This window comes from Mytilus edulis, chromosome 4 (genome assembly GCF_963676685.1).
Source record: "Mytilus edulis chromosome 4, xbMytEdul2.2, whole genome shotgun sequence".
Taxonomy (NCBI): domain Eukaryota; kingdom Metazoa; phylum Mollusca; class Bivalvia; order Mytilida; family Mytilidae; genus Mytilus; species Mytilus edulis.
This window is the reverse complement of record NC_092347.1, coordinates 96,873,096-96,898,142: the sequence shown is the minus strand read 5'-3', so window position 1 is coordinate 96,898,142 and position 25,047 is coordinate 96,873,096. Positions and strand designations below refer to the sequence as shown.

The following is a 25,047-nucleotide window of genomic DNA, read 5'->3' as shown; positions in this document are numbered from 1 at the left end:
TATCTCCTCTTTATCCTATCTTTTTATTAAACTTCTGTATACCTTGTGATGATGACTTTCTATCTAATTGAGACATTAGGATTTTGTCTTTCTGTTGCTGATATTGTTTGTAGATACCGGCCATAACCTTCTGTGCATCCAATGATAAATGTGAGAACTTGTCTAACACAGGGGGAGGTTGTGCTGGCTTCAAGACAGACATTTTGCCTCCTCAATCTAAAAAACAAATTTGTTAGAAGCTGACTACTTTTGTCAATTTGTAACAATATTTCTATTCAAATCAATATATATAACTTGCCTTTGACTTTTGCTTTATCCAAACTACAACCATGCATACTACTATTTTATCAGCAGAATATGCCAAGTTCTATGAGAGAAAAAAAGTTATTGTAGAGATTTAAGTTTTGACAGTTTCAGTTATCATTATAGATGTCGTTATTTCTAATACATTGGGGTTAAATTACATTTCAATAGGGTACTGCCCTTTATTTTATTTATTTGAACGGTGTCTTATTCATTTAAATTCACCGCCCGGTATCTTTAGAACCGCCTAGGCTAGTACCCCATCTTTGGAACCGTCACAGTACCGCCTGGTATCTTTAGAACGGTCGGGGTACTGCCTGTAAATATGTATATAAGGGGAAGTGAGAGAGATCAGAGAGTGAATATATGTGCAGATAATGAACCCGTGTGTGGTCGAAATGATAGATACATAGAAACTGTCACAGTATCAATTATCAGCGGATGTAACTGTTTATATTAATGTCACTACAAAAGTGATATTGTGTTAGTGAGATCAGGATTATTGTTCAGCTGTTTTAATATGTTAAACTGATATTCAATATTTTAAAAACAGATCTTCTTCTTCTTCCAGGTAAGGAACCGGATTCATTGCTGAATGTTAATGGTTCCGCGCGAAAACTTTACGCAGTGTCGGGCAACACAGAAAGATTTCTCTTGGCTATTTACAAATTACATTTAAAACGTTCGCAAAAAAATATACAATTAAAATTATTTACAACTGGTTTTCCTACTTCCTTTCAGAGCATGCCTTCAGGGCAGCTCTGAATCCCTCAACGGTGTTGGTCGCTGTAACTGTTGTTGGTAGGTTGTTCCAGTCCCTGATTGTCCTCGGGAAGAAAGATTGGCCATAGGTGTCTGTACTTGTTCTTTCTTGGAAGAAGCGGTTTTTACCTCTGGTCCGGTTATCATTCGGGGTCAAATATTGGTGACGGTCTATATCTATAAGTTCATGCTGGATCTTGAATAGCATGCACAATCTATTTGTTTTCCTCCGTTCTTCGAGGCTTTCCCACTTTAGATTTTTAACCATATTTGTGACACAGCCAGGTGTTCGGTCTGTGTAGTTGTTATTCACAAATCGTGCTGCTCTTTTCTGCACCTGTTCAATTGCCTTGATTTTATTTTGGGCGGTTGGGTCCCATACTGTGCTTGCATATTCCACTGCAGGTCTTACCATGTACACATATGCAGCTGCTTTTACAGGTTTTGTACAGCCTTTGAGGTTTCTACGTATAAACCCCAACGTTCTGTTTCCTTTGCCTACTGTATTGTCTATGTGTTTATCCCATGTTAGGTTGTTGCTGATGGTTACTCCAAGATATTTACTTGCTTCCTCTGTGTCTAGAGTATGACCGTGAAGATGGTACGATGTTTGTATCACTGGTCTATTTTTGGGGGATATTCTAATGACAAGGCATTTTTTGGCATTAAAACTCATCTGCCATTTGTTTTCCCAGTCTTCCAATGCTGTTAAGTCCTTTTGTAGAAGTTCACTGTCAGCTTGGTTGGTGATGGTACGAAAGAGAAGGCTGTCATCCGCGAACAATTTGGTCTCTGATGTAGATGCTGTTTCTGGCATGTCATTAATGTAGGCCAGGAACAGTAATGGACCAAGGACTGTGCCTTGGGGTACACCAGAGAGTACTGGTACTTGTGAAGAGACGGCACCCTCTAATATCACGCTCTGTTTTCTGTTATGTAGGAAGGAGCGAATCCATTTATTGGTTTTGGGGTTGACGCCGTAGTATTCCAACTTGTGTAGGAGGCGGTGATGTGGTACCTTGTCAAATGCTTTTGCAAAGTCAAGCAGGATGATGTCTACTTGGCCGCTACTTTTTAATTTCGATGCAATGTCGTTGATGGTTACGATTAGTTGGGATTCGCATGATCGTCTTTTGCGGAATCCGTGTTGTGCATCAGTTAGTATTTTATTTTTGTCAAAGTGGTCCATGATGTTGCTATGTACAATATGTTCTAAGACCTTACATGTGATGGAAGTTAGAGATACTGGTCTGTAGTTAGATGCTAGGTGCCTTTCGTCTTTTTTAAAAAGTGGAACTACATTGGCATCTCTCCAATCTTGCGGGACTTCACCAGTGTTCAATGATGTTTGATATAGGTCTGTGAGTATAGGAGCAAGTTGTTCTGCTGCTGCTTTCAGTATAAAGGATGGTATTGAATCGGGACCAGTAGCTTTATGCGGTTTCAGGTTTTTTAATAATTTGTGGACTCCGTTGGTACTAATTTTTATGTCCTTCATGGTGGAGTATGGACTTTTACCTTTATCTGGAAAGTTATTTAGGTTTTCTTTGGTAAATACTGACTGGAATTGGTCGTTTAAAATGTCAGCTTTACTCTTGTTATCACTTTGCAGAAATCCCATTTTGTTTTTTAGCGGTGCCACTCCTGTCCATTCCTGACCTTTGCTCTTGATATAAGACCAAAATTTCTTTGCATTATCTCTATAGTCTGAACTGACCTCTTCCATATACTTCTTGTTGGCTTGACGGACCTCCCACTGCACTTCTTGTTGTAGTCTTTTATACCTATCCTTGTCTCTTTTCTTTTTAGTTTTTCTCGCCTTCTTGTGTGCTTTCTGCTTTTGGTTTATTTTGCGTCTAATGGTTGTATTGATCCATGGATGAGTGTTTCTTCCAAGGGTCATTTTCGTTGGTACTCTTTTCTCTATGGTAGTCTGTACAGCTGTTTTAAATGCCTGCCATAAAGATTCAACGCTTCTATCTTTGATGTTTTTGAAGGTAGTTATAAAGTTTTGTAGATCTTCCTTTATATTATGTATTTCCGCTTTTTTCCATAGAAATATTTTTCTTCTGACTGGTTTAGGTTTAAGTGGTTTACAAGCCATATCTAGGAGGACGATGTCATGGTCGCTGTTTCCTATTGATGGTAATGGTTTGCATCTTAATTTAAATGAAGGATGAGATGTAAGCAATAAATCTAGGGTATTCTCTTTTCGTGTTGGGAAGTCCACAATTTGTTCTAGCCCGTTGTCAGCTACAAGTTCCAAGAATGCCTGGTTGGTTCTGGTAGGATACTGTCTATGGTCTATAGTTTGTTCTGCCCAGTTGATATCGGGTAAGTTGAAATCGCCACCAATAAGGAATATGTCTTTTTGATGTTTTGATCTGATGTTATTTATTTCGTCTTTCATTTTATTCAGGTAGGTGTCATCTGTTTTATCAGGTGGTCGATAAAAAGCGCCTATGAGCATTTTCTTTTTCCCTTCTAAGTTAATAGTGCCAGTCAGTAGTTCTATTTCAGTGCTTTTTATGATGTTACCCAGCTGTAATGTTTGTTTAGCTGCTATCAATACCCCTCCATGGGGGTCCTTTGGGCGATCTCGGCGTTCCGTGTCATAATGGAAGTAGTCTGGTATAATCTCGCTTGATTTGATGTTTGGATCAAGCCAGGTTTCCGTGCCTATTATTACATCTGGCTCAGTTGACTCAATGATTGCTTCGAGTAGTTTTCCTTTTTTTCTGAGACTTTGAAAATTGATGTTTAATATTCTTAACTGTTTTTTAGTGGCTGGTTTGGTTTTAGTTGGTTTTGGTGATGATGTCATGATCGGTATATCAGTGCTGAAAGATGTTGTGTTGAATGATGGTGAATTAATGCTGGAACCTGATGTTGATGGTATTGATGCTTCTGATATACTGTCCATCATTAATGGATTGGTCGATATATTTTGTGTTGAGTGCTTGCTGTCATCTCCATTTGGTATAAAATATATTTTGGTTGAAGAATTGTTTGGTTTGCAGCAAGATGGGCAAGTCCATGTGTCTTCACTTTTGCCTAGGTTGCTGTATTCTGATGTTGACATACCAATGCAGTTTCTATGTGTCCACTTATCGCAGTCGTCACAAGCTATGGATTCTATTTTACATTGTGATTTTAATTGAGACTTTGTGTTGTAGTTTGTTTTCTTATAGTAATTTTACGCTACCTCAAAATAACACATAGACAAACAAGAATCCATAAAAAAACCTCAACGCTACATTATTATAATAGAAAAAACCAGACTACACCAAATGTTACATGCAAATACTGATTGTGCATTTTGTGTTGCAAAATATTCATTTTTTGTTTTTTAAAGAATCAAACTGACTTGTGCAAATGATCTATTTTAAGGTACATATATTTTCAAACTCCTCTTACATGAAATGAATATTATACATTAAAAGTAGATACAGTTACAAGCAAGTAACTCCAATAATTCCTTCTTCAATAAACCGACGTCACGTCGTTGCCGTCTGCATATGTTCCGGACAAGATATTCCGGAATGCAACCGAAATTATAATACGCCAGCGATTTCCGGTTGCACGTTGCAAAAGTTTTGGATCTCCAGTTCCACTGTATTAAAAGCTATTAACCTGTTAACAGTGTATTACGATGCAGTTCGACATCAGGAGGTGCTGTAATATTTTATTGATTTGTAGCTTTGTGTCCATCTATAAACAAAATGATTAAAAATCGCTACTGTAGGTTTTTATGTACAGAACAGCTGTGTTATCGGTTTGTCAGCTTCATTTCACATCAGATTAAAATGTTTTATTTGCTTATTACTTCACTCACCAGTTGTTCCAGAATATATTAAAATACCCAATTAGCCCCGTGTTTTAATGGTCCTATTTAAAGTAATGTAAAATTTAATGTAGAATGAACAATCATTTTCCATGCGGATTACTTCCAACATCATACATAATTTGAACATGTATACACTGAAGAGACGTTTGTTGTCGAAATCTGGATATGGTGTACACATTTTTTTGCAGCTTTTGTTTTTGCGGCCGGTATACCATCTTTTCTGAGAAGAGAAGCTCTACTGTTATACATGTAGTCGAGTTTGTCATATACTATAGGCATACACCTTATCGCTATTCCCGGCTGACCCGTCCGCTTGAACTTTTGAAGTCGACAACAATCACTTTTCCATTGTGGCGTCAGACATTTTGTTTTATGACGTCAAAATTTTACGGGAACCTGTGTGATTTCCAGCAATGGCGGACAAATAGCGATAAGGTGTATTGATTACCTGTGAAAGGGGACGAAGTCTGAATGAATTTTTTATTTAATTCAGATATATTTGAACTTCAAAATCTGTTATGAAAGAAACAGAAATACCGTAACGCTACCGATTTTGGTTTTGTTTTTAGGGATTGTAAATATGACATCATATATGCAATGTAAACAAAGAAACGAGATCAACAGGTAACGTTTATTCATATCAAAGACTAATTATTAAAAATGAAATTGGTATTGTGTTCCTTGAGTTCCTATATTTTACTAGACTACTCAGTCTCATAACAATGAGACCGGAAGAAGGAAGTAGATTTCTGCACAAATGCGGGAAAGTAAAAAATTAACGATTTTGAGTTCATTATATACATGTAGTAGAACGAAATTTTCCCGATTTTTTTTTTATTACTGATTTTTCTACCGTAATAGGGGACTTTTTCCCCTTCATATACACTGTTATGGCTAAGATTTCAAATTCCTGTGATTAGATTTATAATTAAGATCCAATTTGTCTGTTATTTGGCAATCACCAATGGTAGTCAGCAGGGATTAAGAAAATTTGTTACTCAAACCTGTTAGTCAAATACGTTACGTTAAATATACTATTTTACTTTTTTAATCTTTTGGAAAATGTTTTTTTGCTGCATTTAGGCCCCTCTAACAAATTTGTTTTTGCATGCACAGGTTTAAAAATTGCCATTTTTATCCAAGGCAATCATATTTTGAAAGTTGTTTTCAATTCAATCAAAATTTACAGTTAAAATCTATTTTATCAGCATTCATTCAGACAACTTAAGCCCAAGGCTTCCAAAACGGTCATATATTCCGGACAATTGTATAATGTCAGGTAAAAGTCCAGCTGGGCAAAGCATAAAACGGTCATCTTCTTTTTAGTTTTCAAGGCTTTTTCGGTCATTTTAACATAATTCACAATCTTTTTGACCCAACCTTTAACAGCCACACATTTCCAGTCATAAAAGTGACACGATGATTTTAAAATTACTATCAAAACAACCCTTACTTCTATACTTTCTAATTTTAATCAAGGCTAATTAGTCATTGGACAGCTGAAAACTACCTGTTCAGTTGACAGGTAAACTATTTTCAGTACAGGACATCGTATAAATTAATCAGTCTAGTCACAATTATTTTCTTACATTTCAGCAGTTTGTATCTAATTGATTTAGTCCAAAAGATTAAAATTATGATAAATACATTCATAAACATGATTTGATGAAACATTTAAAAAGTCAGAACTACGTTGTATGAACAAGAACATGTGTGCACATGTGCACAGGTGGGAAATTCAATTATGCATCCTACATTTCTTTAAAAATGCTAAAATTATCATTGATACCTGTATCTAACGTTCATTTCAAGTATTTTGTTGAAGAAATAATGTGGAAAGAGCTTCTTAACTCAGTTGTGCTTTGTAAACGTGCACAGATTTTACGTATCCATTTATGGTCCATGTTTTACCATTGTCAAGTCAACCTCCGGTTTTAGGAAAATATAATTTCAAAAACGAAAGTAAAGTTTTTGACAACGTCATTTTGCACTACTAAAGAGTCTAAGGCAGATATGAGCACGCTAATGTGCACACTGATGTGCACACTTTGAATGATGCACGGCCAATTTTAACAGTTTACGTCAGAACATCAAATTCATATCAAAGTAAATTTCATATCGTTTTTTTTTAATCTAATGTCAATCATTGGGATGGCCATCTGATTATAATTTTACCATAATTGCCTTTTGTGACTCAGTCTTAGGGATTAAAATGGGAATCAGATTAAAATGTCTGACTGGCTCAAAAAAAAATTGGAAGCCCTGCTTAACATGCTTAAGCCCTATAATTTATATACTTCAAAAGTCTTTCATCCTGTTTATGCACAATAAAACATTAGAATTGCAGCAAACAAAATAGTATAAAACAAATACATGAAGGAGGTTGGTGAAAAATTTGTTTAGCAAATATTCAGAATAGCCCTGCTGGCATACATGTACATGCAGGATTGACAGCTTGTCTTTTATTACATGATAAATTGTACATGTAGGTAAGTGTCACTGCTTTTCCCTGTCAAGTTCAAATATAGAAGTCACTTCTCTCTAAAATTAAAAAGAGTGTTAGCCCTGATATTTTTCACTTTCGTCTAATTAACATGATTAAGTGACTTGTCATCTGAAGTCTTTCATATCTGGAAAATTTGGTTATTGTTATAATTTTACAAAAGTGAATTCCAGTAATTGTCAGTCTGCCTCCAATCTGGGACCTAAGGACCATACATTAGACACTAAAAGACAACCACTGGTGTACAAATTGTTATCAAATATAATGGAATATTTCTTGTGATATATTTAATTTGTTGCTAATCTACATATTATTTTTCATTCTACCATGTCAACATTTGAGTTTTACTGTGTGAATTGCTGATTGTTTGTTTATTCTACATTGGCTAAAGGTATAGGGGAGGGTGAGATCATAAAAAACATGTCTAACCTCGCCACATTTGAGTACCTTTGGCCTTTGTTATAGTCTTGTATGTTTTTTAATTTTAGTTCAAATATATTATGGAGTTTTGACATCCATTTTCATTGAACTAGTACACATTATTGTTAAGGAGCCAGCTGAAGGCTGCCCCTGGGTGATTGAGTTTCTCACTGTCTCAAGGACCTATTGATAGCCTTCTGCTGTTTTTGTGCTCTTTGATTGGGTTGTAGTCTCTTTGACACATTCCCCATTTGCATGGTTTGTGTACATGTAAATGTAGAACCAAAATTCAATTGATATTAATATTATTTTTCATTTTTGTGTAAAGTATTATATATCATGTACAACAGTTCAAGTGTAATTTAAGAATAAAATTGCTATTATATACATCTACATGTACATATATATTCAGTGACAATTTATTTTCTATTTCAGATTTGATATTTATAGAAAAGTACCAAAAGATCTGACTCAGCCTACATTAACAGGAGCTTGTATCTCTGTATCCAGTGTATTATTTATCTTGTATTTATTCCTATCAGAATTGTCACTTTTCCTCACACATGAAGTGTAAGTATAACATGTATAAGTTATCTTAAGAATTTATACTGATATGGTTTGGTGAAGGATAACATTTATATTATAACCTGTAACATGTAATACAGCATGTACAGTATAAAACACAATGTGAAAGGCAAAATGGTAATGTCTTTTTTGTTGTTTTGTATGTGACATTTATACATGACTTTTTGTATGTATTTGCACTGCACCTCCATTATACATGTTATATCTTAAAATTACTTTACTTTATAGTCACATTTTACAAGAGATCTTTATAGGAAAATTATTAATGCTGAATTAAAGGATTGATGCCCAAAAAAGCAACTTGTAGTTGGGGAAAAAGGGATCATTGATCGATCAGCTTTTAAAAAAAAAAAAAATTGTCTCTTTTTAATTTGCAACTCAAAAAGGCATTAAATGTTACCCTTGTCTATCCCTAAATATGTTTGTATACCATTTACAATAATCATGATAATGTATAAAATTTGACTAATGCATTTAAAATTAAAAAACTTTACAGACAGTTTTTCAAACTCATTGACCAAACAAACCACAAGAACTCATTGTGAAAAAAATACCATCTAGGATGATTTATAAGTTGCAACTTTTTTGTTCAATATTGAACAGCATATGAATTCTCCGGAATATTCATCATGTTCATGAAATATTTACCACTCAGAGTTAAGCAAAAAATAACCGTTCAATGATTACTTCATGTTTACTGTATAATTATCATTTCTTTGGAGATTAAATTCTCATTCAAGCAATACAGTTTCAAAGGGCATCCCTGAAGTATCCCACTGTTGGTTTATTTTGGTGTACATTTAAATAATTTGTTTTACAGAATTAGTGAGCTGACAGTAGAAGACCCAGTACGACACACAGAAAAGATCCCAGTATTTATTAATATTACATTACCTCAATTAAAGTGTGAATGTAAGTAAATTATTTATAAAAAAAAGGTTTAGTTAAACTTTTTGATGTTTTTTTATTTCAAAATTATAAATTAATCATACATGTATGTTACATATATATCATAAAAAGTCTTTGCTGATAAATCTATAGCTGGTTGTTAAGAAACTACTCCTATATGCAAACTAGGAAAAGATTTTGTATCATTAAAACAAGCTTTACACAATAACAAGAAAATGGATTGAAAATTTTGAAAGTTTCATACATGTACCTTGTCCATTTGTGTTAAAAATATTGAGACATTAAATAGTTTAGCAACAAAAAATGTTCTTGATAAGTCCAACATTAACAATTTCTTTCAATATTTCCAGATGTGGGTATTGACATACAAGATGATATGGGTAGACATGAAGTTGGTTTTCAAGATGACACACAAAAGATCGAAGTAAATGAAGGAAAGGGATGTAGAATGGAATCTCATTTTGTAATTAATAAAGTAAGTTTGACAGACTTAACTTACACCAATGCTAATTTGTTAATGCAGCATCTTGGTTCAGGTTAGCAATGATTTATTATACGACGGCAAAAAAATTTTGCGGTCGTATATTGGTATCACGTCGTCGGCGTCGTATGAAAACAGATGGTTTCCTGATAATAACTTTAGTATAAGTAAATAGAAATGAATAAAATTTTAACACAATGTTTATAACCACAAAAAGAAGCTTGGGATTGATTTTGGGGGTTATGGTTCCTAAGGTTTAGGAATTAGGGGCTAAAAAGTGGCCCAAAACAAGCATTTATCTAGTTCCAGGACAATAAGTTATGTATATATATATATATAAGTATTTCAATTGCTCTGAAATTGTACCTCAATGTTTAATATTATAAGTAGAAGGTTGGGATATATTTTAAGGGTTATGGGGCAAACAGTCAAGGAATAAAGGGCCAAAAGACAATCATTTTTGTAGTTTCAAGACAATAACTTGCGTAAAAGTGTACGAATCTTTCTGAAATTATACCACAAGATTCCATACATTTAAGTGATGGTTAGGATTCACTTTGGGGGGTGTTATGGCTCAAACCATTTATGAATTAGGGGCAAAAAAGGGGAAAAAAACAGGGTTTTTTTTCTGGTTGAAGGACAGTTAAGACAATTTGAAAGCAGTGTAAGGGAGGTAATCCAAAAGTAATATTTGAACTACATGTATTTGAACACTGCTTTTAAATATGTGTATTTAAAATTTGCCAATATATATAACTTCAGTATTAATAAACTCCATTGAAAATTTTCCAATAACTTCAGTATAATAAACTTCATTGGAAATTTGCCAATAACTTTAGTATAATTAGAAATTTGCCAATAATTTTAGCATAATTGGAAATTTGCCAATGACTTAAGAATAAGTAAATATAAATCTTTGAAATTTAAACACAAAGTTTGAAACCACAAATAGGAAGGTTTGGATTGATTTTGGGGGTTATGGTCCCTTTGATTTAGGAAAAAGGGTATAAAACTGGCCCAAATAAGCATGTTTCAAGTGTCCAGACAATAACTTGTGGAACAGTGTATAGAATTGCCTGAAATTGTATCACAAGTTTCCACACCACAAAAGGATGGTTAGGATTGGAGTTGGGTTATGACTCAATCTGTTTATGAATTAGGGGCAAAAAAGGGGGAAAACATGGGTTTCCTGGTTAATGGACAATTACTTTAGCTTTGTTTCTTTTAATAAATGTTGGTACTCTTTTTTTTTTTTTTTTGCTAGTTCTAGTATGAAATTTTTTAAACTGTTTCTAGAAACATCAAAAACATTGTACTGAGATTCAAATACATATAATAATTAAGAAATTATTATTGTCTTGAGATCATTAGCTGTAAATTTATTTTTAGAAATCACAATTAATAAATGTTAATTTTAACCATTACTGTATGTCATTTTATATTTTAATATTTTTTGATGAATTTAAATGAGTAGTTATTGTTGCAAACTCCATTAGAAATTTGAATTGAGATTATTTTTGAAATAAGGGAAATGGATAGGTGAAAAAAATAAAAGGGGGGTTACAATTTTTCTCATTGCAGATTTCAGAAATTAAAAAGAAGATTTCTTCAAATATTTGTTTTGAGGCGATTAATATGCAACAGCATAGTGTATTGCTCAAAAGCAAAAAAAAGAATTGTTTAGTAGTACAAGTGCAAGGATTAACTAGCTATAAAACCAGGTTTAATCCATCATTTGCTACATAACAATGCCTATACCAAGTCAGGAATATGACAGTTTTGCTATTTGAATAGACTTTCTGTTTCGAATTTCCTCAGCGTTCAGCATTTTTGTGATTTTACTTTTTATGTTATTTGTTTCACAGGTTCCTGGTAACTTTCATGTATCGACTCATTCCTCTAGAACTCAGCCAGATAATCCTGATATGACACATCTGATACATAAAGTCAGGTTTGGTATGGATTTACAAGAAGGGAAGGTAAATAAACAGTCAATTAATGATATCTAAAGTCAGGTTTGGTATAGACTTACAAGAAAGGAAGGTAAATATCAACTCAATTAATGATACATAAAGTCAGGTTTGGTATGGATTTACAAGAAGGGAAGGTAAATAAACAGTCAATTAATGATATTTATCATATACTTAGCATTGATATGATAGCTTTTGCATATGTGTAATGAGCGGAAGTACACAAGCCATAATTTCCTACCCGGGCTGATACCGTAACCCATATCATGTGCATCTCGTGCACAAAACCCATAATAGTGCCTCTCGTGCAAGTTACTTCCGGTGTTTCCGGTATCGATTGTTTACTTTTCCATTGTGACGTCAGATGTTTTTTATGACGACGTCAAAATTTACGGGAACTTTTATGGGGATAGTTTAGTACTTGCTAACAAATGCCATTAATAATTATGAATCATTTTATAGTACAACAAACATGGATTAGTAATGATCATAAAACTTTTCCAAATTTTCAATGTTTCAAAATGCCTCTATAGGAAATGTTACCATACATATATAAGGAGGTAGTGATGCTGTTGTTGGACAATTATAGTATATTTGATTCATAATTTATTTTCTTTATAAAATTTTTGACTGTTTTAGTTATTGCATTTGTTTATTTGCCTTACATAAAACTATTGTCGGAAGTATATGATAAAGTGATTAATACATGGCCTTTTCCATATCAGCCCGGGTATCATCCCTCGACCCATATCAGAACCTCGACTCCGTCTCGGGCTGATATGGGGGTCTTGGGATGATACCCAGGCTGATATGGAAAAGGCCATGTATTAATCTCTATATAAAGTCAGGTTTGGTATAGACTTACAAGAAGGGAAGGTAAATATCAACTCAATTAATGATACATAAAGTCAGGTTTGGTATGGATTTACAAGAAGGGAAGGTAAATATCAAGTCAATTAATGATACATAAAGTCAGGTTTGGATATGGAGTTCTATATTTTTTGCTATTTTACTTTTTGCATGCTTTAACATGCAAGGTCTGAAGCAAAAGATTTAAAATCACACAGAAAAATATATAATTACCATAACCTGCAAATAAATAACATTTTTCTTGCTCAGACTGAAACCTCTTCCAAATTAAGCACAATGAATAGTCATGGAAGGAATTGTGTGATTTTCATGGGAAATTTGAGACTTCAAAAATTACTGGAAAGGAAATATTATATAAAAACACACAAAAATTGGCATCCCTGAAAGAACAAAATGCATTACGAACCTGAATACATTCTAATAGAAATGATTTGTTTTACAGGAAGTTAAAGGATCGTTTAATCCCTTAGAAGATGTAGATAGAAGTGCAGGTCAAGGTAAGAACATGGCTACCATAACTGAAATAAGTATAACTTAACTTTTTTCTTACAAAAAGAGTTTAAAATATCCTTAGTGTTCTGTCTGAAAAAGGTCTTTATTAATAAGTGCTCTATCTTTATAAAGGGAAAAACTTTAATGTTTGCCTTAAAAAGTGGACAAAATCTGGGGTGTTGGGCCATAAAAAATTAGCCTTAAAAAGTGGACAAAATCGGGGGTGTTGGGCCAAAAAAGATTAGCCTTAAAAAGTGGACAAAATCTGGGGTGTTGGGCCAAAAAAATAAGCCTTAAAAGTGGACAAAATCTGGGGGGTTGGGCCAAAAAAAATTAGATGAAAAACCTTTCCTGGTCTGTCTTGAAAATAGGCAAAATTTAGTGTTCTAATTTCAAAGATACAAAAGTATTTAATAGTCTCTAAACAGGTAAAAATTGTAAATGTCTTGGAAAATTTAATAAGACCTTACAAAATGTAACACATGCCCAGAAGGCATTGTTTAAGAATTTAGTCATTCTACTTTATAAGCATAATCATTTTACAGATTCATATTAAAAGTTAACTTTTTTTTTTAATAAACACCTATGTAAAAATGAAAACCCAAATCTAGAGTATTGAAAAAAGGGAGACAATTCTATTTGTGACTTTAACCCTTAAATTAATTGTTACAAAACTATACCAAAAAAGAAATTGTATCATTAAAAAACAAGACTTAACCATCTAACCAAACTTTAAAGACCTTTACTTTGCGAAAATAACAGACATTTGTAATGTTCTGACTTGGTACAGTTGCAAACATTAAAAAAATGTTGAAAAAAAATATAGGTGATTTAAAATATTTAAATAGACTTTTTACACATTATAATGCATTTTCAGTTTGAAAGACTAACTTTTGCTGTCATTTTTTCCATTACATATGAACTAGGCAGACAAAAATTACAACAGGATCAACATTTTTAACATACTCAAAATAAACAGATACATTTCAAAGATACAGAAAAATATTATTTACTTGATATAAATGTATATGATCAGATGTAGTTCAGTTCTACTGTTTTTAAAATTGAGAATGGAAATGGGGAATGTGCCAAAGAGACAATAACCCGACCATAGAAAAAAACAACAGCAGAAGGTCACCAACAGGTCTTCAATGAAACAGACACTATTTATCTACTATCTATTGCTTTACTGGCTTTTGTAGTGTTTTGATGATCTCTTTGCTATCACTGATTCAGAACTGTGCACACTTTCAAAAGTTGACATGACAAAACAATCCCTTTTAACTGTGTTGGTGACACAACTTTTTCTTGCTTAAAGATTTTTGTTAAAGGTATTATACTCATATTTTCTTACACTTATCTTGATTGTGACCAGTGATTATCTATGTATTTGTTATTATTATTATTTATTCAGTAAAATCATACAAATTATAGGTTTTTGTGCCTGATGTTCATATGATGAAATCATAATCTTTCAGTCAGTTTAATTGAAGTCTGGAGCTGGCATGTCAGTTAACTGCTAGTAGTCTGTTGTTATTTATGTATTATTGTCATTTTGTTTATTTTCTTTGGTTACATCTTCTGACATCAGACTCGGATTTCTCTTGAACTGAATTTTAATGTGCGTATTGTTATGCGTTTACTTTACTACATTGGTTAGAGGTATAGGGGGAGGGTTGAGATCTCACAAACATGTTTAACCCCGCCGCATTTTTGCGCCTGTCCCAAGTCAGGAGCCTCTGGCCTTTGTTAGTCTTGTATTATTTTAATTTTAGTTTCTTGTGTACAATTTGGAAATTAGTATGGCGTTCATTATCACTGGACTAGTATATATTTGTTTAGGGGCCAGCTGAAGGACGCCTCCGGGTGCGGGAATTTCTCGCTACATTGAAGACCTGTTGGTGACCCTCCGCTGTTGTTTTTTATTTGGTCGGGTTGTTGTCTCTTTGACACATTCCCCATTTCCATTCTCAATTTTATTGAACTGTCTCTTTGTTTATCAGTCTGTCAGCTCACAACAAAGTTTCTGATTTCTCCCTAAAATATGTTGATTTATCAATACCTGTATTTATAGGATATACAGCACACAAAGGACTTAAAGTTCTTTTTCTAAAAATAAAGTTCAGCTCTTGTGCTTTTGAGAATTCCTTTCATTTAAAGTTTTTCAACAAGGGTAGGAAGTTATATCCTGGTATATGTTGTGACACATTTTTTTTGTATCTATTCACCTAATATCCATATCTGTCAACCTGTGACGATGAAAATGCAGGTCATGACCTGCATTGAAGAATCAAATCTCAGGTCATAACGCGTACGAACTTTATCGAGCTGAATTTCAGTATTTATGGTACATTTTCTTATAATGTATATCAAAGATACCAAAACATCAATGCATGTTCACTTGGTTAAGTCATTTTAAATCTTATTCATTATTATTTCATTATACTTTTACAGATTTTTATAAACTTGTGTATCACAGTCTTATGTCCTTTACTTTTTGTCATCATCTAAAATTTATTTTTCAAATGTAATTTTAAAATGAGACTACTAGCCTTTAAACATACCATGTAGAGGTATTACATTCATCTCTCAATTGACAAGGAAATTAGACTATGATAAAATATAGTAATACAGTTAAAGGAAGTATAAATGTAAAAAATAATTTTCAACTTTTTTTTTTAAATTGTATAAAGGTATAAAAATAATGAGTTCACCCATAAACGTAAATATAAGGAATAATTTTGAATGGTGACAAATAAGGGGAAGTAACTCTTAGTTGAAATATCTTTGTAAAACAACAGAGCAATTTATTTACGTCCTAAAGCTAATGTATTGGTGTTAATCAACAGTGTGTTTGACACCAAAGCTGTCAAGTGAAGCCATGCACTTAATGGGTCACTTAATTTGACAGTTTACATAGCTAGATGAACTGCATGTTCATGGAAGAATTACGAATTTGCCGGTATTTCAAAGGAATATTACTTATGAAAATCAATCTCAAGGCTAAGAAATACGGGTGAAATCGGGTCATTTTCAGAATTTCCGGGTTATTTCAATGACTCGGCGGGTGATCCGGGTGATCCCTCAGAATTGTGAAAATCTCGGGTCACACCCGCAGAATCCGGGTCAGTTGACAGGTATGAATATCACATTTCCCTATGCAGATTTATAATGAATTTCTTTGGCCAGTCTTTTCTTACTTTCAAGATTATTTTCATTTTTTTCTCAATGAATTTTCTTATTTTTAGCTTTAGCCACTCATAACTACATTGTAAAAATAGTTCCATCTGTTTATGAAGATAAGAGGGGTAATGTAGGATACCCTTACCAGTATACATACTCCTATAGGGTTAGTATGTGGGATGTGCATGTCACAATCCTTATTTGTGAATGAACCAATTATCAGATGGTAACCATTTTCTCATCAAGGAAGTGATATGCTAGACCTGTTTTTACTTTTTCTTTAAATAAAAGTAAATTGATTCTTTTTTCAATTAATGATGTCTATCTTATGTGTTTTTCATAGAGCATGTTTGGAATAATGTATCAGTTATGATTAAAATGTGAATTAATTTTGATTATTATTTCACCCTGTATGTTTTGGTTTTTAGAACCATTATGCATGCTTTGGTTTTTCACACCATTCTTTATTGGAAAACACTATGACAGACAAGCAGCCTAATATTTAAATATTTCTTTCTTCTTGAATAGTGTCAAATTATTATGAAAACAAATGAAAGCATCTACTTTTGAGAAAATGGTTACTGTTCTAAATGTGTCAACTGTTGCAAGCCACATCTATTTTGTCACTTGGTTTTTCATTTTTGTTGAAATTGAAGATTTATGAGCTGAATCAATTCTAATGAAAATTTATAATTTTCTTTTTTTGCATCATTTACGTTAAGACTTTGTCATGTAAAACAAAATTTCAGTATACTTAGAATAGATGCGACTTGATACAGTTATGGATGATCCTAATTTTATTTGTGATATTCAACTTATGTTTGGGTTTTGTATATTTATAGCACTAGCAACACACGATTACATTGTTAAAGTTGTACCAAGTGTGTATGAAGATACGAGCAGGAATATCATTTATCCTTACCAATACACTTATTCTTACAGGGTTTGTATTACAACATGCATGCAAAAAAGAAATTGGAACAAGGGAGATAATCACAGTTTTTTTTGGTTATTTTTTTTATTACTAATATAAAGCATGTCTTAGAATTGTTCCTTGTTATAGGTCAAAATATTTTTTGAATGTTTCCTTTTGATTTACAGAGTCAAAGTTACAGTCAATATTTCCAACTATTCATTGAAAAACATGTTTATGTTACCTGGGATCTTAACATTTACAGTACCTATCTGAAATTTGCCCTGTAAATTTGGAATTGGGATTCTAAGACAACTTAAAACACATATTTTTATTAGGCCTTGAAAGGATCAGATTTGTCAACCACTTCATTTTCAGATTTCTTGAATTGGATGTAATGCATAGGTACAGAAATAATACAGGCCAGTGATCTTAATATGATGGTTTCTGAATGTTAAACTAATGTTGGTGTCTCAAAAGCTTGTTGTTGCTTAAAATATTTTACTAACATGAGTTAGCCAAGATTTATTTGTTTGAATTTTTATAAAATTTCTACTGTATAAGGTGAGCATGGGAATTCAGAAAAACGTACACAAACAAATATACTGTATTTAATAAGCTTAGAAAATAATTTCTACAAAAATAATTCATGGACCAGCATTTTTATAATGAGTATAAATCTTAACATGAGGAGAAAAGTTTTATACAGAAATATATATGTCTGAGGTCATTCTGGCTCACTAATAAGCTTTGTGTTAGTAAAGAGCACCCCTTGTTTAGCTTGAGGTGTGTAGATGGAACCTTTAGATGATGTGATGACATTACTACACATAATTTCAATAAGCCAAGCAATTGTTTTTGCATCTGTAGAATGGTGAAGGAAATTATTACTGATTATTCATCTGCATAGTATGTGTCTTAAGAGAACAACATTTTAAAATATTTCTTATTGTGTGTCTATTTGTGTGTATCAAATGGAAATACCCTAATTTCTATCATCAATTTACCGTTAAGAATTTATTCCTAAAAGTTCATACACAGTTATGGAACTTTATTTGTGGAAAAGACAATTTTTCAATATCTCAAGTTTGCCATTAATCCGTTGAGGTGAAATTTTACATGTTGTTTAGATTAATATTAGTAGGTTTCCATGGAGCAGGACTTTCAAACAATGATAAGATTGAGGTATTGTGCACTCTTAGAACAATGTTTTACTCCCCTGTTACTGTCCAAATAGACTTGTTGCAGGCAAATGATAGAAATTGTGGAAAATGTTAACATGATATTGACAAGTGTACACATAAAAGTGTATAAACAACTTTCAAAAAGACATTACAATTATTAAGCTAGTACCTTAATTTATTAACCAATGGCTTGTTTTTTTTAAATAGAAATACAACAGATCTAGATTTAAATAACAAGATGTATGTTGTAGGAAGTTATGCAGTATGGTCACGGTGGACGTGTAGTACCTGCTATATGGTTTAGATATGAACTCAGTCCCATCACAGTTAGATATATTGAAAAGAACAAACCATTTTATACTTTCCTTACAACGGTAAGTGATGCTAGGTTATGTTCTAATTCAAGTGTCTGGGGTATGATAATACAAACTCCCAAACTTATGGATTAGAAACCCAGAAACAATGGTTGAAAAATACATATTTGACAAAACCATGAAATTAATTATCCACGAAAATACAATTTATCATCAATCCAGCACATTATTGAACTTCTCGAATGCAGAGATAATTCAACACAATTTATATCATTGGGGGGGGGGGGGGGGGGGGGCTAGAGGGGGGTCTCATCCCGATTTCTCGGTTTTAATATCAGAAAATCTGAAATCTCTGACATATTTTGTTAAAAATCCCAATCCCGATAAACAAGAAATACCCATTTATTTATTAAAGAGGTCCTCCACCATTTTAGGTAACGAATAGACACATCTGACACAACTTTTAAAGGAGGCCGTCCTGGTAAACTTTGAAAATTAAACCCTCTGAGTAATGTTGTTCTTAATTATTTGCTTTCAATTTGTGCATTTTGACCAAGTTGGGGTATTTGTTTTCTTCAAAATTGCAGAATGCCATAAATATTTTTATATGATATTCGATTATAGAGAAGACTGTGTCTGTCAAAGTGTCTGTGTAGTAAGGCCAAGAAATAAATACATGTGTCTCAGGTAACATCCCCTAAAAAATTAGGATCGGTAGGAAAGCAAAATAGTTTTTTCTAAACGTTTCTGACTGGTTCATATGGGAGAAACATTCTGACTTTTAGTTTATAAGTGCTTGTCCACATAACATCCAAAAACCTTTTAAGAGTAGAGTTAGATTATAGGTACTTAAAATTAGGGTAGATATATATAGGAGTACCGGAAACACATGTGTTTTCTTTTAGGTCTTACATAATCTTACTCTTATTGAAAATATCCAAATCAAGTCTAACTTTTGGGAAGGGTTGTAAAGAGGCGTTATGTTCACGGACAAACACGAAATACAATTCCAATTTCACGATGAACGAAAAATTAAAAAAATTGCTTGCACGTTGCCGTTTTTACCGATTTCACAGTGAAGCACAAACTTTTTTCCCGGAAGGTTGAAATTAAAAAAGGCAAAACACGTTGCACGAAAAAAAACCTTTACCACCCTCTTTGGGTATACTGATCCTCTAAATCAGAGCGACACTAATACCAAGGAGCTTAGACATTTATCATGAATTTTGGTTTGCAAATCATTTGCGTACAGTGGATATTAAATATGGCTACAGTTACTTTAAAAAAGAAACGAGCAGAAAATAACAATAAGATCTGGATCTACTCTGTTTCTAGATGCGATTCTGATTGAAGTACATTGTACATAATGAAAATGGCACTTTTATCTGTCCAAGGTACAGTTTTTTGTCAATCCCGTTATATTTCAACATAAAAATCCCGATTTCCCATGGCTAAAAACGTGGGTTTCCTGTATCCCGATGTTTTTCTATCCCGAATTCCCGATCTTTAAACAAGACAATCCCAATTTCCCGTTGCTAAAATCGCCCCCCCCCCCCCCCCCCCCCCTCATTTCCATGGTGATTTGAAGATATAACAATAAAATGAATGTTCCTATAAAACTTCTAAAATATTCATATATTATTTTAGAAGGACACATTTGTTGTTCAAAAAATAAGTCCATACTATCTATCTTTGTGCCATTGACTTTATGACATATTTTCTAACTTGCACAGAATTAATTGATTGAATGAATATGAAATGTTTAGTAAAACCATATGGAAATACAATATCCATGTAATTTATATAAATAACTAACTGAGTTGTATTTTATTTCCATTTTAGGTGTGTGCCATAGTTGGAGGAACATTTACAGTAGCTGGCATTTTAGACTCTTGTATATTTACTGCTGCAGAAATCTTTAAAAAGGCAGAATTAGGAAAATTGAGTTAATGGATGACTTGTTTTAGTTTTAACATTTGTTTCTCTATTTTTTCACTATAAACAATCTGTCTTTTGTATTTAAAGAACTTCAAATGTTACTGTTGACCAATACAGTACTTCTAATGAATAACTAAATTCATTTAAAAAGTAGAAACCATGATATGAATAAATTAGTGTACTTTAGGAATTTTCCTTTGATAATTATAATGTTATTTTGGTATTATTGAGATTCATCATTTTGGTTTTTCTCAATTTCAACTACATTTGTATTTTTTAATGTAAAATGTAGATTAATACAAAATGTGGAATACGATCTTTATTATCAGTTACTAAAAGATATTTTGAGAAGGAAAAAATAGATTTAGATAGAAAAATATGTCACACATTTCTAAATATGAAGCTATATATTGATAACCAAACCAAACAACTTAGTAGTAATATTACCAAAATTAGACATAAGGAAAATTTTGTTTTAAAAGTATTTTATGAATATCTTTTATATTTAAAATTTAATTTCTGGTTATTCAGATTTAGTCATATAATTTAAAAGAATCTTAATTGTTTATATAAAAGTAATTTTAAGTCATATTTTAGTAAACAAAAAATATCATTGTTGATGAGATTGCAAGAAAATACTTTTCAAGTTCGTGTTTATCTTTATTAATGTTTATAAGCTTTTCAGCAGAATTTGTTAGTTGTTAAATAGATTTTTTATTTGTGTGGTTGTAAGTTTCATGTGTATTCTAGGTTGAATGAAGTTCTGCTTTTATAACTTTACTGCTCAGAGATGTCTTTCTTTAAATGTGTTAAATCTTGTGTTCTAAATCATCTTTTCCTCCTACTGTATTTTTTTTTAAATCTCTCATTGGTGGAAATTAGATTGCTATTTCAAACTTCTTTACTGATCATAGAAATTTAATAACCATATAAGAGAATTTCTTTGGGTTAAAAAATCTGTAATCCACATCATTTTGGGTACATTTGTCTGCTATTTTTGGTAAATAACCTGATTTAAGATGTACTAAATTGAATCCCTCTAGTCACAATTTAGGCAGCTTTTACATAACAGTTACTGTCACTTTGGTTTGGTTTCAGATATTAAATAAATTTTGCTCTGATAACAAATATTGAACAGCTATTGATTAAAATTCCATGAGTTGTATGTTTCAATAACTATAACAATCTTCTTATTTGTAAGAATTTCTTTTTTTCTGAACCCCACCTATCCGTCACTTTTTGTCAGCTCAGTGCAATAAATCAAATTATCTATTTGTACTCCTAGTGTGTATTCAAGAGTGTGGTGAGAGATTGTTGAATTTTATGTTGCCATTAGTTGCCTTTTTGTTATTTTTTTATTTGTTAACATCCTGAGCTTTGACATATTTGTTATATTTCTTTCATTCATTTTAAAGACAAATCATATGTTTATCTCATTGAATCTCAGTGTTCTGATTGGTGTAGATGTGATCATGTGAATTCTAAATGTGGTTGTTGTATACCTTGATGAAGGACAGGTGTTTAAAAAGCATGCTCTTTCATGACAGCGATGTTATTAAAATGGCATTAACCAAGGAATTTATGGCTTCTGAAGGGTTTATTTTTTAGCCAAGATTGGGTTTTTATGCAAGTAATAATGTATTCAAATAAGAAATTACGGAACACTCCAAAAAGGATGAAAAAAATTATCGGCTCAATCTCTGTCTGTCTATCATTTTCTCTTCCTTTGATCAGCATTTGTACATTAGCAATATATTGAAATACTGCTTGCAAGCTATCCTTGATCTCAAGCAGCTTCTATAGAGTTATAAATTTATATAATACAGATATAAAATGTTGAACTGTAAAATGAATTGTCATATATATATATATATCTATAGTATTTGCTCTGCTTCTGATTGCAAAAAAAAAATATCCTCATACTGCCAGAGGACACACATTTTTCTCTAAATGTTTAGATAGATTATTGTATGTCCATGATATATTGTGGCCTACAGAAAGGTGCTCTAATTTACATTCCACATTATTTGTTATTTTGTTATTAATTTTATATTTAAGGTCCATTTACTAGATCAGACAGTTTGTAGACTAAAATTAGTTAAAGCCATCTTTTTTTATATTGCCTATCATTAGGATCATAAACTTTGTTTACGGTCTAGGAAATTTAGTGAAAATCGTGATTTCTGCATAAGCAATAGTTTCAATCATGTCTCTAAACAGAAAATGCATTTAAACACATAAACAATATGAGTTTATGTAATCCTGTGCACAAAATGAATTTACTTTAATGAATATTAATATATTTTGAGGATAATTTGTTGTGCAGCTTACTAAATTTTCTTCTTTTTTGTCTAACCTTCGACTTTTGTTAAAAAAGTGAGACTCTGCTGTTTGATGTTGATAAGTTACTTCATATATAAATTCTATAAATTATAATTCTTAGGGACATTCTGTTTAGAATTTCTTTGGAGTTCTGTATTTTTGTTATTTTACTTTTGTCAGAGTTTTACTTTTTTTCTAGTTGTTGTTAGATTGTTATGGTATTTTGTAGATATGATGATATTAGTTCTGTTTAGCTGAAAATGTTGTTTGGGTGTTAAATATTTGAGGATTAATTTTATTGAAATATAATTATTTAGTAAATGTGTACATTTTAAAATGAATTGTTGCATTTTCTCATGCTTTGGCCGGTACATTGTACTAGTCGTTAAAATTTAAATAATACCATAAACACATTGACACAACCCTATAAACACATAAAATTATAAACACAAAAAAACTGAAAATGATACAATTTTATACATTGTTTTCCAAAAACCTGTACTAAAAATACTTAATCTTTCCCAACAGATTCTCTTATACAGGTTATGATTGGCCAACAGGATTTTTTTTTCAAAGTGTGACTATTATAAAAAGAGAGTGTACTTAACGATAAAAGACATAGTCCCAGGAATGCATAATTTTGAATTTTATTTTGTAATTCTTTTATAAGTGAAAAGACATAATAGATTTTATCTAAAGAAAATTTAAGACCATTATTTCAACTTAGAATTTGATTTCTGAGATCGGTTATATTAACTTTTATGTACTTGTGGTTCACTCCTCAAGTTTTTAAAACCCAAACTGTTAGATTGACCATGTAAATCAATTGAAATGTTTACAAAAAAACATTAATTTAAAAGGGACTTGTTTCTTGTGTAGTTTTGAGAAATAAATTATTCCTGTAATTTCTTTATTTTAGAACAATATTATATTTAGTTGAAAGTTGGGTTTTTTTCAGGAAAAATCTGTAATCATACAATGTACAAAATGTATTTAGATTGTAAATTTATTTCACTGTTGGTAGTAGCCTGGTGTTGAGCATATTTGATATTATATTTATCATTGAAGATACTGTAAACTCAGAAATATTTTGATGTCTTTATTAATGCGAAAATGTGACAGTACCAGGTTTAGCAATAATAAAAAGCTTGCATTCATTATTTCAGCAACTTTTTCCCTTATAAAATTTTTGCAATTGCAATTATTAGAATTTGAATATTTTGTTAGAGGTCAAGGATTCAAACTAATAAACATATGCATTAATTTTTGAATTTACAAGTCACATTTTGCAAGAGTGCATGAAATGTAAAATGATTTAGATTCAAAAAGTCAAACCATGCTGCTCTTGAAATTGGTTTAAATCAGAAAAAAAACATTGCAGTTTACAATTATAGTTAATATTTGTTGCCTTGAACAAGAAGATGCTGCTAAATCTAATAACATGTTCACTATAGCCATCATGAAACATAGCATTTAATGAAGGATACCACAAATTAGTAGTTTCTAGCTGGATTAGTAGATAGTCAAGTTCAGGGTTATTTTAGTATTTATGGACCAAACTGTGTATTTGGATAGATTTGTATATTTTTTTATGACCAGTAACAATTTTTTCAACAGCTTGTGGTGTGGGAGAGTTCGGGAATATATTTATTTTCAATAAAAGAAAGAAAAAACTTATCTGCATATTCATTTTTGTCAGGCCTGCAACTTTAGTTGCAGAAAGCTCGACATTGGGATAGTGATCCGGCGGCGGTGTTAGCTAACTTCTTAAAAGCTTTATATTTTAGAAGGTAGAAGACCTGGATGCTTCATGCTTTGTATATAGATGCCTCATGTTACGAAGTTTCCGTCAGTCACATGTCCAATGTCCTTGACCTCATTTTCATGGTTCAGTGACTACTTGAAAAAAAAGTTCAGATTTTTTGTGATGTTATATTCTCTCTTATTATTAGTAATAGGATAACTATATTTGGTATGTGCATACCTTGCAAGGTCCTCATGCCCGTCAGACAGTTTTCTATTGACCTCGACCTGATTTCATGGATCAGTGA

The 25,047-nt window shown here is 32.0% G+C and overlaps 2 protein-coding genes across 5 annotated transcripts in view; one reads left to right on the top strand and one right to left on the bottom strand.

The window, feature by feature from the left end:
• Positions 1-4,601, bottom strand: part of LOC139521160 (DNA polymerase nu-like) — a 31,909-nt gene extending 27,308 nt beyond the window's left edge. For 2 of the 3 annotated variants that reach the window (XM_071314466.1, XM_071314467.1), the window contains exons 1-2: positions 4,522-4,601; positions 43-216 (exon numbers count right to left, since the gene is read on the bottom strand). In XM_071314466.1, coding sequence (XP_071170567.1) covers positions 43-202 — 160 coding nt within the window. In that variant the 5' untranslated portion in view covers positions 203-216; positions 4,522-4,601. Of the gene's footprint in view, positions 1-42; positions 252-4,521 lie in introns of those variants that run through there. The other variant, XR_011664023.1, reaches the window with a different exon arrangement.
• Positions 4,602-4,625: 24 nt separating this feature from the next.
• On the top strand, positions 4,626-24,483 carry LOC139521161 (endoplasmic reticulum-Golgi intermediate compartment protein 1-like). 2 transcript variants are annotated; one of them, XM_071314469.1, is made up of 9 exons: positions 4,626-4,737; positions 8,271-8,405; positions 9,241-9,332; positions 9,680-9,804; positions 11,676-11,789; positions 13,093-13,147; positions 17,168-17,268; positions 18,674-18,796; positions 20,579-24,483. In XM_071314469.1, the coding sequence occupies exons 1-9, from the start codon at positions 4,718-4,720 to the stop codon at positions 20,684-20,686; spliced, it is 873 nt and encodes a 290-aa protein (XP_071170570.1). In that variant the 5' UTR covers positions 4,626-4,717; the 3' UTR covers positions 20,687-24,483. The 2 variants fall into 2 exon arrangements, with proteins under 2 accessions (XP_071170570.1, XP_071170569.1); XM_071314468.1 differs by lacking the exon at positions 17,168-17,268 and adding an exon at positions 16,391-16,491.
• Positions 24,484-25,047: the final 564 nt, after the last annotated feature.

Excerpts from the sequence above, each read along its gene's own strand:
- LOC139521161 (XM_071314469.1), top strand. The coding sequence starts at position 4,718 with ATGCAGTTCGACATCAGGAG. Across the intron at positions 11,790-13,092 it reads TGGATTTACAAGAAGGGAAG|GAAGTTAAAGGATCGTTTAA; the intron begins GTAAATAAACAG and ends TTTGTTTTACAG. Across the intron at positions 17,269-18,673 it reads AATACACTTATTCTTACAGG|GAAGTTATGCAGTATGGTCA; the intron begins GTTTGTATTACA and ends TGTATGTTGTAG.